This window comes from Artemia sp. Qi Xiang Cuo, chromosome 7, assembly GCF_049724085.1.
Source record: "Artemia sp. Qi Xiang Cuo chromosome 7, ASM4972408v1, whole genome shotgun sequence".
In the NCBI taxonomy this organism is placed as follows: Eukaryota; Metazoa; Arthropoda; class Branchiopoda; order Anostraca; family Artemiidae; genus Artemia; species Artemia sp. Qi Xiang Cuo.
The window spans coordinates 77620342-77636975 of NC_142800.1; the positions used below are offsets into that span (position 1 = coordinate 77620342).

Below are 16634 nucleotides of genomic sequence, written 5' to 3' on the forward strand. Positions count from 1 at the left end.
TGAACTTGGAGATAAATTTTTCATTTAGTCAATGTGCTATTGCTGTTTGGTCACAGCTTTTGAAGCTGTCTCTTACAAACTGGGTCACAAACCATGCCAGCCTTTTTTAAAGATATCCATCCTCTTCTAGGAATCCTCTCCATGATTTTTACAAGATATACAGGCAGGTTTGATAGATCTGTAGTTTGATGCAAGTGCTCTATTGCCTTCTTATAGATGTAATTAGCTATATTTTTTTTCTTCAGTCCTGATGAATATTACTGAGTTGAAGTGAAAGGTTCAGTTGGAATAAATTATGTTGTATAAATTTCAGCAACCAAGGCCTAAACAGCTCATGCTGGTGAATAGAATAAAAAGGGACAGAACTGATAGCAGCTACTAATAGCACCCCAGATGGACCCCCCCCCAAAAAAAAAGAAGAGATATGTAGTGTATAACATTGTTTGTTAAAAGACTTATTTAGCGCTTGACTTGCCACTCAGTGCTCCTTCAAAATATAATAATAGCCACTAGCTTCATTATATAGCTTTCCTCATCCCCCCTCTATTCTGCCTGTAATATATGGGTGTAGCCCCAGGCTTTATACACCACTGCCCTGGTTTTGTTGGTCCGTATTATTTTTTCTACCCATTTCTCATAAATAATTGGCTCATAATGTCAATAAAAACTGGTATGGTATAAAAAAGACTGGTATGTAGTTGTGTTGCAAATATATTACTATTTACAGATATGACATTAAAAAATAATGTCAGCACAAGGTATCATCTTACTATGTATCTTTATTTTTTTTTTTTTTCCTTCATCTGTGGCAGTGAATGGTTTTATTTTTTTCATTCTGTAAGGGTAAGCCATCACCATAACACCATATCATCTATCAGCATAAGTTTTTCTAGTTTATTAGCTGTTTATGTGTGTGGCAACATTTGTCATGCATTTAAATTGATGTTGGTAAGCTAAAGAGTCTATTTGTAAAAATTGTCCACAATCTTCCAAATTTTTTAATGTCTGTAAGTATAGTCACCCGAAATAGCTATTACGCCTTGTCTTTAGCTCAGATTTTTCCTTAGCTATATAACTGAACGTTACTTTAAATCAGGATGCTGATGTATCTTGCTAACATGTAACAAGCCCAAAATTCTCCTAAAATAGAACACTAGCATGAAGTATCAGTATGGTAGTTTAAGTTAGTTGTCAGTCTGTAAGACCAAATGATTTATTGTCCTCAGTCTGTAAGAAATCAGGTCATCGGTATATTATCTATCAGTTTAAGTTCATTTACAACCTCTGGGAATGAATGGTTTATTGTCTGTTTGGTTTTCTTATTTCCTACAGTTAGAGCATCAAGTAACCTTATTTCATTTTTTGAATTGGCAAAGGCTTTGAAATCACAGGCAGCACAATAATAATATCCTAATTTTAAATCAACTTGTAAAACATCTATCACATTGCTTACATTGGTACGTAAGATATAATGTTTATAGCTTCCAGATCTGGGATATGAATGTGTATGTTAAAAACACTTCATGTTAATGGCAGCGCTGGCCTCAGTGTATTATTCATTTATTCAGCTTTGAAACTTTCCCTGTTTTCTAATGTTGGCTATAAATTAATTTCAGTTAGCTTCATTGACTTAGTACAACAACTTGCAAAGATAGCAAAAAGATTATTTGCTTAAGTTTTACTAGATAAATAAGACTAGATAAAGCTACTTAAAAATGTCTGTGTGAACTACTTAAAAATTTGCTTGATTCTTGGGATGTAAAAAATTTGCCATTTCTCTCCTGGGTGTCAGTTTGCCTATGAAAATTTAGTTGAATTATATTTAGTTTTTTGGTTTCTATTTCCTATATTTGGGTATCAAGCTACCTTCTTTCATGTATTTGAAAGTAGTTTTAAAATCTTAAAGCTTGTTCAAGATCTATTATAATAACATGTTTGTGAACTTTCATAATTTTTATCATTATAGACACCAAGACTTTGCTGGGTATTGATGTTAGCCATTTTTTATTGGATTCATTGTGTTCATGATCCAGTTTTACAGCTGCAGAATTGTATCACATATCAAATTGGCACCAACACTTCCAAGAGGCGCAAGTTCTAAGAAAATGAGAAGATCCATGGAGTATAATAACTATAACTATTACCAGTATGCCTCATTGGGGCACGAGGCAGCTAATAGCTACTTCAGGGAATATCATACATCCACTGCTAGGTTTGATTCAGGACACGTAAGAAGTCAAGGCTTTAATAGAACTTTGACTGAAATCAGAAAGTGGGAAAGTGCAACAGACTGTCAGAAGCTGAAAGGTGAGATGGTTAAGAATTCTAGCTTTGTATTTTCATATCTTCTTTTTAAGTTTTTTTGCATTAAATCTATTCATGCTTCATACTATTACAAAATTAAACCTTGGAAAAAAAGCATAAATTAGCAAATTATATGCTAATTAATACATTATATAACCCGGCTGACTGACTGTATTTCTAACAGTGGGCTGTAACAAAAGTGTGTTTCAATCCCGCTTTCTAGGGCTATAATGGGAGAAATGTTGAGATGGCTAGGACACGTTCTGAAGAGGAAGGATGACAGATTGCTGAAGATTGTCCTTATTGGCTAAATGGAAAGTAGGTCGTCCGCTGTTGGGGTGGGAGGATGTCATAAAGAAAGATCTAAAGGAAGTGGGAACTTTCTAAGAGGGTGTAAAAAGTGAGGTTTTGAATAGCTTGGGATGGAGGAGGAGCGTGCTTAACGGTTTTGGCCTCAGGCGGCTTGGTGTTGTGGTGAGTTGTTAGTAGTAGTAGTATAAATTATAATTTGGGGTTTAATCTAGGTGTGTTTATTCCAATCCACTTTTTCTTGTGTATATTGTATTATGACATCAATGATCTACTCGCACGAGGAGGGTGATAGGGTAGAGGTTCTCCTAAAATTGGTCACAAAGAACCTTTGGGAAAAAAATGATACAACCAACCACTGCACTTCTTCTGAAGGCCCCTCTCTCTTGACCCTCTACTAACCTCTCTCAAGACCCCTCTTTCTTGGAAGAACATCTAGTAACTAACTAGTACAGGAAGTCTGTGCCATAAGAAAGGAAGGATGAGATTTTGGATTGAAGAGAAAACTTGTCGTAAAATTGTCCTTGATTTTACCATGAGGGCACAATATTTGTCCTTCATTGCAATGGACTCTTGTTGCAAGGATTGGAACAGTTGCTACAAGTGAAAATTCATTGAAATTCTGTTTTTCAATCACAGACCTTAAGTTTTCAAAAAGTAATCTTTCTTTCAGTAACTTTGCAGCTAAGAAGTATTTGTAGATAATTTTGGAATAATGAAAATGAAACTTGCCTGATATAAACTAAAAAAAGAAAAAAAAACTGGAAATTTGTTGTTCTGATGACTTGTGAGTAAAGGCTGGAGGCCCGAAATACTGACCATAGTAAGTGGATGGATGGGATCTCAGGCTATTTTCGAAGGCCCGTTGTTTCTCAGGGCTAAAGACTCATAACAGTAATTGGGGAGGGCCGAAGTCGCAAGTCAGCAGAGGGAGGTGACAAAAGGCGGGCAAAACTGGCTTAGTTTCCAGCTAAGATTCAACTATACTGCCGCAGAGGAAAACTGATAATCTGTGAGTTTTGGAAAGCTATGTTTGCAATCATTGATGACAAAAATGCCGCAGAGGAAAACTGATAATCTGTGAGTTTTGGAAAGCTATGTTTGCAATCATTGATGACAAAAATTTGGGCAGAAAACTCTTTAACCACCATCAGTCCATCTTAGCATACTTTTTCAATTTCAGAATCAACATCTTTTTAAGCATGTCTCTGCTGCAACTAGATGCACATTGAATGTCTTTATCCAGTGGAAAAATTTATTATTTCCCGATTCCGGGAATTTTTAATCCTGACGGACTGGCACATGAAGAGCTTGTTTGTACGTCAGAAATTCAGTTTTCTCAGTATTAAGCCCAAATCTCCTTGAAAATGTTGTCTAGAGTTTATATCACTTCAAGGTCTTATTTAAACTTATTAGTACTGCATATTATTCGGATTTTGTATTTTTCGTATCTGAAGGAGAGCCCAACACCACTGCCTGCAATATCTGGCTATAAACCTTTCAACAAATTTTAATTGATAATTGAAACTTAATATTGACCTTGATATTGATACAAATGTTACAGAAGAAATAATACACTTAGTTTCTTTGAGTTTCTCTGAAAAAATTTGAAATTTTTGGAAATATCTGAAATTTGAATTTAAAAATTTGAAATTTCCCTGAAAAAATTTGAGTTTCTCTGAAATTTTTTTAGTTTTAACGCTGTTGCCTTCTTTTAAAAAACAGCAACTAAAAAATGAATTTGTGGAATGCAATATCAACTAAACATTGTAATATTTAAGGCATGTTTTCACCTCCTATTGCTGATAAAGTGGAATAAGTGTGTTCTTTCTTTTTATTCGTTGAACAGAAACAAAAAATTAGCTGAATTATTTAAGCAAGAAACTTGAACTTTTTTAAATGTTGTATAAAAAGCAAGAAAGATTTAATGTTTTTGAGATACAGAAAATTATCATTAAAAAAATACTTTTCCTTTTTGTTAGTTTGAAAGGTAGCAACACCCTTATTTATGCTAATTTCTGTTCATTTTAAATTTCGTTTATCCATTTCTAGAAATTTATGCTTGTTTTAGGTTTGATGTAAGCTAATTCCTACTCTTTTAAAGTTTTAAATTCGATCTTACTATTCATGATGAATTTTATTGTTTGTTTTAATGCTAAAAAATAATGCTTACTTCGAAGACACGCTTTTGCAGTTAAAATAGCTGGGGAATCCTCATTGAAACTTGGGCAAATTTTTTGAGCCTTTGCTAAATTATTTCGCATTAGCAGACTTTAAATCGATTTTGCTGATTCCGCCTGGAGTCTTAAGTCTTCGGACTGTACCGCATTTTCGACAGTGTTGCCAGGTTGAACCGTAAAAATTTACAAGCAAAAGTTACTATTTAAATGTGGCAATAAAATACTACTTTTAGGTAAAATTTAAGCACTAGTAATCTGTTTATTCCAAAGACAACCTTATCCTCGAAGTAAAGCTACATTGTCTTAAGCTTGGGGGTGAAATATGTTCCTAGCTTTTTATTTCCAACTGGATCGTTTCTTTTTTATTTGGCACCCGCTATTACCATAAACGGCGTAAGTGCATACGGAGGTTCCTAATTTCTCCTAATTCTTTTAAGATACATGTGGTGGAGTAGGGTTTCACTTCATCAATTCAAAAATCAGATTTTATTTTCGCGGTTCTTGGTACTTTAAGGTTCTACCCGCTCTTCCATCCTCACTAATCATCCTCCTTGAAAATAAATTTTCATCCCCAAGGCCTCTTTAGCCAACCCATACAGCCCCGGGGACGCCTAGGCTAATTGCTGACTCTGCCAACTTTGGATTTCTTGTTCTATTAGTCTATCCTTCACTTTTTTTCCAACTGGCACCCCATTCCAATCTTGCATTTTACCCATGATGAGCTTGCTCTTTGATACTTGGATACGATGCCTAAACTGTTCTGTCAGTGATTTTCTATGATTTTTGGATGTTTACTTAATGCATTTTTTTTTACAAATAAAAAGAAATGAAAATATAGAACAAAAAGGGTATGATATTTCAAATAAGACAGTGAAAAATAAAAAATATACCTTTTTCACTAATAATGATAATAGTCCGAATATTTGGCTCCATGTCCGGAAGCTCTTATCAGTAGGGGAAACAAAAAAATAAAACTCACTTAGACTATTTTTCTTATTTCCCACTGTCTTATTTGAAATATTATACCAGTTTTCTATATTTTCATCTCGTTTAATTTGTAAATGGAAAAGTTCTAATAAATTATTTGCAATTTTTCATCATTTGATTTTTTTAAGAACGACAAGAAAGTCAGTTTTTGGACTTTACGATTATGTCGTATAATGTGCTTGCTCAACAATACCTAGAGACAATGCCTTATTTGTACTGCAAGTGCTACGGTGAGGATTTGGAATGGTCATTTAGAAAACAAAGACTTTTGAACCAGTTCAAGGCGTCCAAATCAGATGTAAGCTTTTTTTTTAATGCCCTTTATCGTAAAGTCTAGCATCTTTCTTTATTATTTCCTGCATATTGTCTATTTATAAAATATAATATGAGTCTCTAGTTTGAATGCAGTCGTTTCAGGTAAACAAAATGTGTTATATTATTTAAGGAGCAATAATTGTACATCCATATTCATCTGTAAATCTTATGTCGAAAACTGCACTAAGTTTTCTCTGGAAATTGTCTTATTACCATTTTCCAATGTGAAAAACAACCTAGATAGGTCACAACTTAGGGTAAACTCGTTTCCCGCTCCTACCACCCTAAATTTTATTCATAATTGACTTCTGACTAAAATGAGAGATCCCTGAAGGTTTAAAGCCTTGACAAAATAGGAGTTCCAAATGTTATTTTTTTGTTTACAAATCATTTGGTTCCGAGCGTTTGAAGAAAGAAATTCAGCTTGATAGCTATGAAGTGAGTCTCGGATTCTTAATTGCTTCACACTAGATGCTACGCATTGCGGCAGAAAATGAGAGTAACAATGTTTGAGGACCGATTTTTATGCCAGAGGACAGAGGCTCGGTAATTATTTTTCGTTTAATAAGATTTTTTCGTAATAAAATAATTTTTCGTTTTCTGATATGAATAAATGATCTGTCTTGATCACGTTTCCACTTTTCAACTGGGACAAGTCCAGACTGACTACTACTTCTCAATTTCTTAACATGACGGTGCAATATTTTACTATTATGCTGTCTGGCTGCATCTTCAAGACCCTCGATAATTTTATCTATTGAACGCCTCTTTAATTTGTACCCAAACTTTTCGTACAAACCCCATCCTCTTTTTTTACCAAGCTTAAAACATTTTTCGCTAATATTCCGAAGAGAGTGATCAAAATACATTTCAGCGAATTATTCGGCTATATAACCCATAGCCTTCTTTAGTAAAATAGAAGAAACACTGTAATGACGTCCGTCGTCATTTTTTGATAGTAATGGCCATTACGTTTTCGTCATTTTTTTTTTATAGTAATGGCCATTATATCAACTATTCCGTCGGTTAATGATGGGTTTTAGATTATTTTTAAAATAGAAAGACAAACACTTTTTTAGATAGATAAAATGATGCAATACCTTAAATTAGGTGTGTTTTTTGATGCAATACCTTAAATTAGGCATGTTTTTTCGATGCAATACCTTAAATTAGGTGTTTTTTCGATGCAATTTCTTAAATTAGGTGTTTTTTCGATGCAACACTTTAAATTAGGTGTGTTTTTTCGATGCAATACCTTAAATTGGGTGTGTTTTTTTGATGCAACACCTTAAATTAGGTGTGTTTTTTCGATGCAATACCTTAAATTGGGTGTGTTTTTTTGATGCAACACCTTAAATTAGGTGTGTTTTTTCGATGCAATACCTTAAATTGGGTGTGTTTTTTCGATGCAACATCTTAAATTAGGTGTGTTTTTTCGATGCAATACCTTAAATTTGGTGTGTTTTTTAGATGCAACAACTTAAATTATGTGTGTTTTTTCGATTCAATACCTTAAATTGGGTGTGTTTTTTTGATGCAACACCTTAAATTAGGTGTGTTTTTTCGATGCAATACCTTAAATTAGGTGTGTTTTTTCGATGCAACACCTTAAATTAGGTGTGTTTTTTCGATGTAATACCTTAAATTAGGTGTGTTTTTTTCGATGCAATACCTTAAATTAGGTGTGTTTTTTCCCAAACCACGCTGCCCTCCTATGACGAACAATTAAGCGTTCAATTGGGGATAAATCTATTTATTAGACAGTCAAAACAGATACTAAAGTCTGGATATTTCGACCACATATACAGTGGTAATTTTGATTTTATAATTTTAATTTTCAAGACCCTTGGTAATTTTATCTATTACACGTTTCTTTAATTTGTACTTTAATGCCTTCTCTACTTCCGTTTCTGTCCGCTTATTCTCATATGATCTATCGTCCAAAAACTTGTTGTACAACTCCATCCTCCTTTTTTTTTACCAAGCTTAAAACTTTTTTCGCTAATATTCCTAGCTGTGTTTCTAGTTTTCCTTCCTAAACGCCATCTGCAACTTCGGAAAATATTTTCTTAAGATTGTAAACTAATGCATCATACCCAACTGGTAAGTTCCTTTCCGATTCTTATGCTGGAATCTACCAACGTCATAACTTCTCGGGAGGTAAGTTATCCCTCCTGGATTTTAGTCAATTATTGTATTTTTATAGTTTATTAAAATAAATTGATTACTGGGTGAAATTTGGCTTTTCATCAATCAATATCTTTATTACCCAAAAAACCCAAAAGGTTTCAAAAATGAAGTAAGAGAAAGCGAAAAACAAAGAAAGAATAAACAAAATAAGAAATACACGCATAGAAAACATAATATTCCGAATGGCATAACATACAAATAATACAAGTAATATACAGGCTATTTGACTTGACCAGCTTAAACAAAAAGCGAACCAGATGCTGCTCAGCCGCTAGTTGTGGCTAAGTTAACTCGTAAGCTGAGATCAGACGTTTGTTTCTAGCCCCTAGAGGTATCCCTAAAATAAACTTCGCAAAATGAAACAATACAGACCAGATAAAAAAAATTTTATCCGTTGCTGTAAACATATTCCAGAATGGAGTCAATGCAAGGGTATAAGGCATGTTAAAAGCGTTATGCTTAGAAATAGTAAATATAGTATATTTAGAATTAGAAACTAAATGATCAAACATAGACATTCCTGAAAAAAGGGCAATTCCAAGCCCCCTCCAAAAAGGTTACCCTTGTTCTCTTGATAAACAATATTAGCCAATTATCAGTTTTTCTTTTCAAATATTCCTGCTTTAGAGTTCGTGGTATTGCATTCAGGCTCAAATTACTAAATGGTTTGAATGTATTCAGTGTTTAAATAGCTAGTTGCATATTTTTTTTAGTGTGGTTAGTTTTTTCGAGTTTAATAAATTGGCTCGCAATACAAATGTGACGTATTATGGGACTCTTGTGATTCAAATACACCTCGAGTAAAAGTAAAAAAAAAAATTCGTTACCCGTGTTTAAAACACATAATAAACGGCAAGCTTGAATACAGATAAAGGATGCTGGGCTGCAACTGAGATTATTTGGAAGGGCGCCAGAATAATTTTAAAAGTTTTGGTATAAAAGTTACTTCAGTTTCCTCCTCACTCCTGTACCAATATATTGAAAAGATCACTCTCGGCATATTTGGCTAGTCTACTCTTTCGATTAACCTTTTTTTAGATTGTATGTCTGCAGGAAGTGGAAGCCTAACTTTTCTATTCTACCTACCTTTCTTTCAATACTACTTTTCTACACTTCTATATTCTACATTTCTTTTTATCTATCTTTTTCTTTTAGATGGTTTGCCTATAGGAAGTGGAAGCCCAACGTTACTATGACACCTTCCTACCTATCTTTCAGTTCTACTATTGCACATTTCTGCATTCTAGATTTCTTCCTTTTCTACCTTTCTTTTTTTTAGATTGTATGTCTACCGGAAGTGGAAGATCAACATTATTGTTACATCTACCATCAATTCCTTCAATTCTAACTTTGTACATTTTTTTAGATTGTATGTCTACAGGAAGTGGAAGCTGAGCACTATTATGATACCTACCTACCGTTCTTTCAATCCGAGGGATATTATGGTACCTTTAAACAGAAAACCCGAAAAAAGGTTGATGGATGTGCTACCTTTTTCAAGAGATGCAAATTCAGTCTAAGAGGGGAACATTCCTTAGAGTTGCGAAAAAATGGGAAAAATATTCTTGATCGAGACAATATTGCACTCATTTCGATTCTCGCTCCGTTAAAAAACCCTAGTAAAGAGATATGTATTGCTAACACGCATTTATTATATAATCCCAAAAGAGAGGATGTTCGCTTGGCCCAGCTCCAATTGCTTCTTGCAGAAATAGACCACGTTGCTTTCAGAGATGCTACCTACCTTCCAGTTATATTCTGTGGCGACTTAAATTTGAATCCTTCAAGCAATTTGTACTCTTTTCTAAGTCAAGGGCGGCTTAAATATGAACATTTAGAGCAGAAGAAACTGACCAACAATGGTTCAAAAATAGTTGGGAAGACATTTCTTCCAAAAGACTTGCATATTTCTGATTCTTGTCAGCATTTGAAAGCACTAGAGAAAAGGAATTGCATTGAAAAAGCTGTATTTTCATCGGGCACATTGACGCATGCGCTTGCATTCAAAAGTGTTTATAATTCAGATAAATTTCCGAAAGCTCATATGGCTTCGACTTATCAAAATGATTGGACTTTGGTTGACTATATTCTTTACAGGTTAGAGGAATTTTTCATCTTTTCAATGAGTTTTTAAAATTTAAAAAAATTTTTCCCCATGTAGAGTAGGATTTATTTTCGAAATACATTATACTCACACTCGTCGACAAATTAAAATTATGCATAACAACAGCGTCATTCGTACTTTTTGGTCTTGGGCTGGCCACTGTTTTCGGTCTAATTTCTGGATAAATCAAAATTATGCGTGCCAACAGCGTCATTCATACTTTTCGGTCTTGGGCTGGGCAGTGTTTTCGGTCTAATTTTCGGATAAATAAAAATTATGCATGACAACAGCGTCATTGATACTTTTTGACCTGGAGCTGGCCATTGTTTTCGGTCTAATTTTAGGATAAATTCAGCGTCATTCATACTTTTTAGTCTTGGGCTGGTCAGTGTTTTTGGTGTTTTCGGTCTAATTTTCGGATAAATCAAAATTATGCTTGACAACAGCGTCATTCATACTTTTCGGTCTTGGGCTGGCCAGTGTTTTTGGTCTTTTTGGATAAAGCAAAAATTATGGATGACAAAAGCGTCATTAATACTTTTCAGTCTTAGGATGGCCAGTGTTTTTGGTCTAATTTTTGGATAAATAAAAATTATGCATGACAAAAGCGTAATTCATACTTTTCGGTCTTGGGCTGTCCAGTGTTTTCGGTCTAATTTTCAGATAAATAAAAATTATGCATGACAACAGCGTCATTCATACTTTTTGGTCTTGGGATGGCCAGTGTTTTCGGTCTAATTTTTAGATAAATTAAAATTATGCACAACAACAGCGTTATTCATGTTTTTTTGTCTTATTTCTTGGTTGGCCAGTGTTCTATTTTAAAGCGTAAAACTTGTGATTGACTGGTCTGATTTAAGGTAGAACTTTTTGAAATAAGAAAAGATGGATATTCATAAAAGCAGTTCTCTATAATTGTTCAGTAATTTTCATTTTCTCTAATGTTTTATTACGCTATGATTATGGACAAATTACTGTTGTACACAACCATTTCAAAGCAATATCATGCCATTTCAATTTTCTGCTTTTGGAGTACAAACGTGGTGTAAAAGCACATTTAATTCATAAATCTTTGATTTTTATCGACGGGTATCTCTAAGGAGTGGCTCTGGTATTCAGCTCATTATGCCCAATCGGGCATGGTATTTCTCGTGATAGTTCTCATGCAGTCACGGCACGCAGGTCTGAACATAAGTATATACTGCAAAGATGTTTGCAGTATATACTGCAACGGCTTTTGGCCGTTGCAGTATATTAGGCCAATGGCCTAAGGACTTTGGCCTTTGGCTCCTCCTCTCTCTCTCTCGTCATCTCGTAGAAAAAAAATCATTACCATTTGAAGGTCTTTTGCCACTTACTCACCATCAAACATCTTATTCCTAACCCTACTAGCATATTTTCACAGGATTTCCCATACTCGTTGACGTTGTTGTTTTTGGACTTTTCTATAAGTTAAAATTATCGAATCTCTTTCTCATGTCCTAAAAATCCTAATTTGAGAACATGTTGATGGAAGAAGTGTTGATGGGGAGTGCTTCTTTCACTTTTTTTTTTTTATTTCATGTTTGTTGTGTATCTGTTGATAGACAAAGCACAAAACCGAAAAGTTCAAAAATCATTGCGTTGGATGCTGTTTTTCGGTAAGCAAAATTGCCTCTTATGTAGCCAAGAATAATAATTTTTTTATTTTTTAATCCATTATTAATTACTTTTTTTGCGTGATGATAATATTTTAATCTTCAGAGAATCAGGGAATGGACTTGATATGGATGAATTGGAGTTTTTAGATTACATTTTTTTATTTATTGTATTATTTTATTACAGTGAAAATGGCGAAGAATTTGATGAGCCAGAAAAGCGAGAACTTACCCTTTTGAAGAGACTTCGTCTTCCAACAGATGAGGACTGCCAAAAACTTGGCCCATTGCCCAATAGTCAAAACGGATCGGATCACTACCACCTTGAAGCAAAATTCCGTTGGCACTTCAACAAATAAAATATGTATTTTTGGAGATTTTTGTGAAAGATGGTTTTTAATTTTGTATATTTTGTGAATCTAAGGTACAGTGTCAAATTGGGTTTATTTTGTATTTAAGTTGTTAAAAAAAAAAATTGAAAAATATATTTTTTCCCATGTGGTAAGGTCTGAGTTCCAATCCCTCCCAATGAAACACAAAAATATGAACTTTTCGGTGTTGCGTCAAGAAAATCTTTGTATAGCCGACACCTTCCCTCTTTCTTACTTTTGATTATAATGAAAACATCAGTGTGTTTTTTGGAAACCTATCTAATATAAACATGTTTTGATCACCGTTAGTACGATAAAGTGTTACCAGGTTGAGATATAACGATTTTCTGGAATGAAAGCTTTTTAAAAATGATGGTTAGTCAAAACTACAGATTAACATTTTACAAGATCATCAATTTATTATTTTAGTTACACCACAAACAAACATACCAGCTTGTCTATGATAATTAAGTGAAGTGAATTTGATGGATGCCAGTTAATCTTCTGTTTATTGGTGTATAAGCTAAATCATTTCGTATCATATTGCCAATTCATTTAAAACTGGATCAGTGCCGCCAACGGATTAGTTTATATTAGTTTCCTGATTTTTTCGCAATCATTAGCAATTGGAAAATAATTTTGATAAAATCCTCCATTTTAGATAAAAATAGAAGGAAAATCATTTACATTTTCAAGAAAGATCAACTTTCATATGTCAAATCTTTCTTAACATAAGTAAACAATGATGGTGGCAAAAAAGGGGGGGATAGGAATTATTCAACATGGCAAAATTCAAAAAAAAAAATGTTGATATGCATTTTTGTTACTTTTTTTTACGAGTTGAATAAACATTTCGCGGGGGAGGGGGAGGGTTAAACCCGGCATTCCTCCGCCCCTATATACGACCTTGGCTACAGATGTCGAAGCTTGAATGTTATTATTAATTTGTTCCCAATTACTGTGTAATAGTAAGTCTTTTTCTTCCCAGGTTTTTCTTACAGACACAAAAACTACTGCTCTGAGCTTTTATCATATCTAATTTTTAAAAATTGTGACTTAATTCCTTACGTAAACTTGAAAATTGAACAAACCCCAACTAGAAAAATTAGGAACGGGATAAATAATTGGCGTTGTTGACGGCAGTAAAATAGAAAATTTTTTAAATAGCTATTTTGTTCAACGTAGTTGAAAGTTTTGAAAATTAGGTCTTTAAGGAAGACAACCCCCCCCCTCCCCACAGCCATCGGGGGAAAGGTTGTAACTTATGCCCTTGGGGTACATAAGGTTTTTTATAGAAAGCGATGTTGTAGAAACTTCAAAAAGGGCTCATCCGATAGGAAATTAAAAGGGCTAGTGCCCTTTTTAATAGTCGAAAGTGGCTGAAGGGCAACTAACCCCCCTCTCACACCCACCATTTCCCCAAACACATTCAATCAAAGTTTTGAGATATTCATTTTGTTCAACGTAGTTGAAAGTTCTGGAAATTGGAACTGGAATCAGGAGACGAATACTTATATATAAATATAATTAATTCGTGCGCAATTAGGATTTATTCGCAAGATGTGATTAGAGTGTGAGCCGGACATTTAATCATGGAAAGCTGGGCTGATGAATTAATTTGTATTTAATTTAGTATCACTAAAGATAATGAAATAGATGACAATGTAATAGTTTCCTATAAAAATTGCTGGTTTAGGCTTTTATGCTTATTCTATGTCAAAATGATTGTTTTTATAATTCGTGTAGATAATAAATACTTGGAATTTCATCACTTTGAAAATTGTGTTAACTTTCCTAATTATCTTGATGTGATACTTATTTCTGCCATCTCAATTATTGACAGTTGCCAGCAACAAGCTCTTGTAAATTTGGCGAGATATTTTTGCTAACAAATTTCATGGCTTGTAGTATTTAGACGCGACTAGTCTAAACTGGTATATTCAAACTCACACTAGTAGTTTGGTGAATTTTGCAATCACATTCTAACACCGCACCCTGATGTTGGATTTTTTGTATTTGTACGGTGTGTTTTTTTTGTTTTTTTTTTTGCGTAAAACCAGTTGTGTCTCAAAGTTATAGCTTGGATTAGATCGAAATCTGGTGTTTTAGTTATGGCTGTTGATTTGATGTGACGCCGATTATTTTATAAACATATTCTTAGAAACTTTCAGAAGGTAGATGCTGCATGTATGCAACTGCAACTCTATAGAATGTGGGTTCAACCCCTCTCCTCTAAAAAGGGAAAATCGAAATAAATCTAAGCATCCCCTTTGGTTATTTGACTTTAAAAAAAAACCTGTTATGCTTGATTTGGCAAAAATTGGGTTCGTAAAAAAGGAAATGTTTTTTAATAAGATTTTGATAAAAAATTTTAATATAAAATTTTAATGTAAAATTTTAATATTTTTAATATAAAATCATGAAATCTTTGAGGCTGTAGTCTGAGATCATCTCATTTCTATAATTATCAATTCTATATATAATTTTTAACGTTAAATCATAAAATTTTTGAGACTGTAGTCTGGGATCGTCTCATTTCTATAATTATTAATTCTATATATATAATTTTTTATATTTTTAATATAAAATCATAAAATTTTTGAGGCTGTAGTCTGAGATCGTCTCATTTCTATAATTATTAGTTCTATATATAATTTTTATATAATTTTTTAATATAAAAGTTTTATATTTTTAATATAAAATCATAAAATTTTTGAGGCTGTAGTCTGAGATCGTCTCATTTCTTGTTAAAGTATTCATTTTGGGACTGTTGCACAATTTCTTGAAAACCAAGCGCCAGCTATAGCCTCTTGCTCAGCAACAAAATTTTTTTCGATGAGTATGCTCCGGCGTAACTGATATATTCAAAGGGTCGAACGTTGGTATCCCTTTGATGAGTCTTGATTAATAACATATTCTTGTCGATTTTTGATTAGATAATTTATATGGATCAAAATAATATAATTCAAGAAACTACGGCTTTCAAAGATGTGGTGCCAATACAACAATATAGAGGGAGGGAGCAAAATACATTTTTCAAAATCTAGGGGGGAAATTTTGTTGTTGCAATTTTTCTGAATGAGAATACCTAAAAAGGCATTTTTCTGTTACAATACCAAAGAAATCATTTTTCAAATTCTAAGGGGGGAGAGGAGGGTACATATTATGTTAGGCAAAGCATTGGATTATTTTTAAAGAATTTTGGATTATTTTTAAATAATCCAAATATAATTATTGCTTTTGGATTATAGATTGCATTTGATTATAGATATAAATGTATCTTTTCAAAATCTGAAAGGGGGGGGGGGGCAATTTTGTTATTTTTGAAATTTAAGCATATTATATTTATTTCAGCATGATTATTACTGTAACTCGGAGAATGAATAAATGAAAGAATTATAGATATCGATTCTTTTAATATTTGAAAGTAGGGCTCTAACTCTGAATCCTAAAATTTGTGACGCTATACTTGAGCCGATTTTTAATAATATTAAATAAAAAAAATAAGTTTTTTTAACTGAAAGTAAGGAACGACGTTAAAACTTAAAACGAACAGAAATTATTCCGTATATGAAGGGGGCTGTCCCCTCCTCAACGCCTCGCTCTTTACGCTAAAGTTTTTTTATTGTTTAAAAAAATAGAGTTGTGAGAAAGTCAAACTTTAGCGTAAAGAGCGAGGCGTTGAGGAGGGGACAGCCCCTTCATATACGGAATAATTTCTGTTCGTTTTAAGTTTTAACGTCGTTCCTTACTTTCAGTTAAAAAACTTGTTTTTTTTTATTTAATTTTTAAACGTTTTTGAATTAATGCAGGTTTTGATTTTGGCTCACCGTACATGAATAATTAAAACAAAATTTGCATATTATATTTGGTTAAATGGCTTTCTCGAAACTTGTTTAATTTTATTTACGAACGTTTTTATTAGTAATAAATATACGTAACTTAGAATTAACTTACGTAACGAACTTCTATATTCATAAATTTTTAACACGTATATTAGGGGGTTCGCCCCCTAGTCAATACCCTGCTCTTTAAATTATAGTTCGAATTTTTTTTTCAATTCTTTAAAAATGACCTCTTAATCACAATCAGTTCATCAGTTGAAAAACTTGTGTTTTTTTTTATTTAATTCCTGATCTTTTTCTTTAATAATGCTGGGAAATCTGGCGCCCCCTTCATAGCAATGTCCCTTCCCCCGTGAAAACTTCCTTCATGGAAAGATCCTTCCGTATAGCCC

General features: G+C 33.3%; 1 protein-coding gene across 6 annotated transcripts in view; it reads left to right on the forward strand.

The window, feature by feature from the left end:
• LOC148950712 (RNA 2',3'-cyclic phosphatase ANGEL2-like) overlaps positions 1-15916 on the forward strand; it is a 45219-nt gene extending 29303 nt beyond the window's left edge. For all 6 annotated transcript variants that reach the window (XM_089092585.1, XM_089092582.1, XM_089092584.1 and 3 more), the window contains exons 2-5: positions 1967-2307; positions 5909-6078; positions 9652-10382; positions 12214-15916. In XM_089092585.1, the coding sequence (XP_088948711.1) occupies positions 2025-2307; positions 5909-6078; positions 9652-10382; positions 12214-12385 (1356 nt within the window). In that variant the 5' untranslated portion in view covers positions 1967-2024 and the 3' untranslated portion in view covers positions 12386-15916. The remainder of the gene's footprint in view (positions 1-1966; positions 2308-5908; positions 6079-9651; positions 10383-12213) is intronic.
• Positions 15917-16634: the final 718 nt, after the last annotated feature.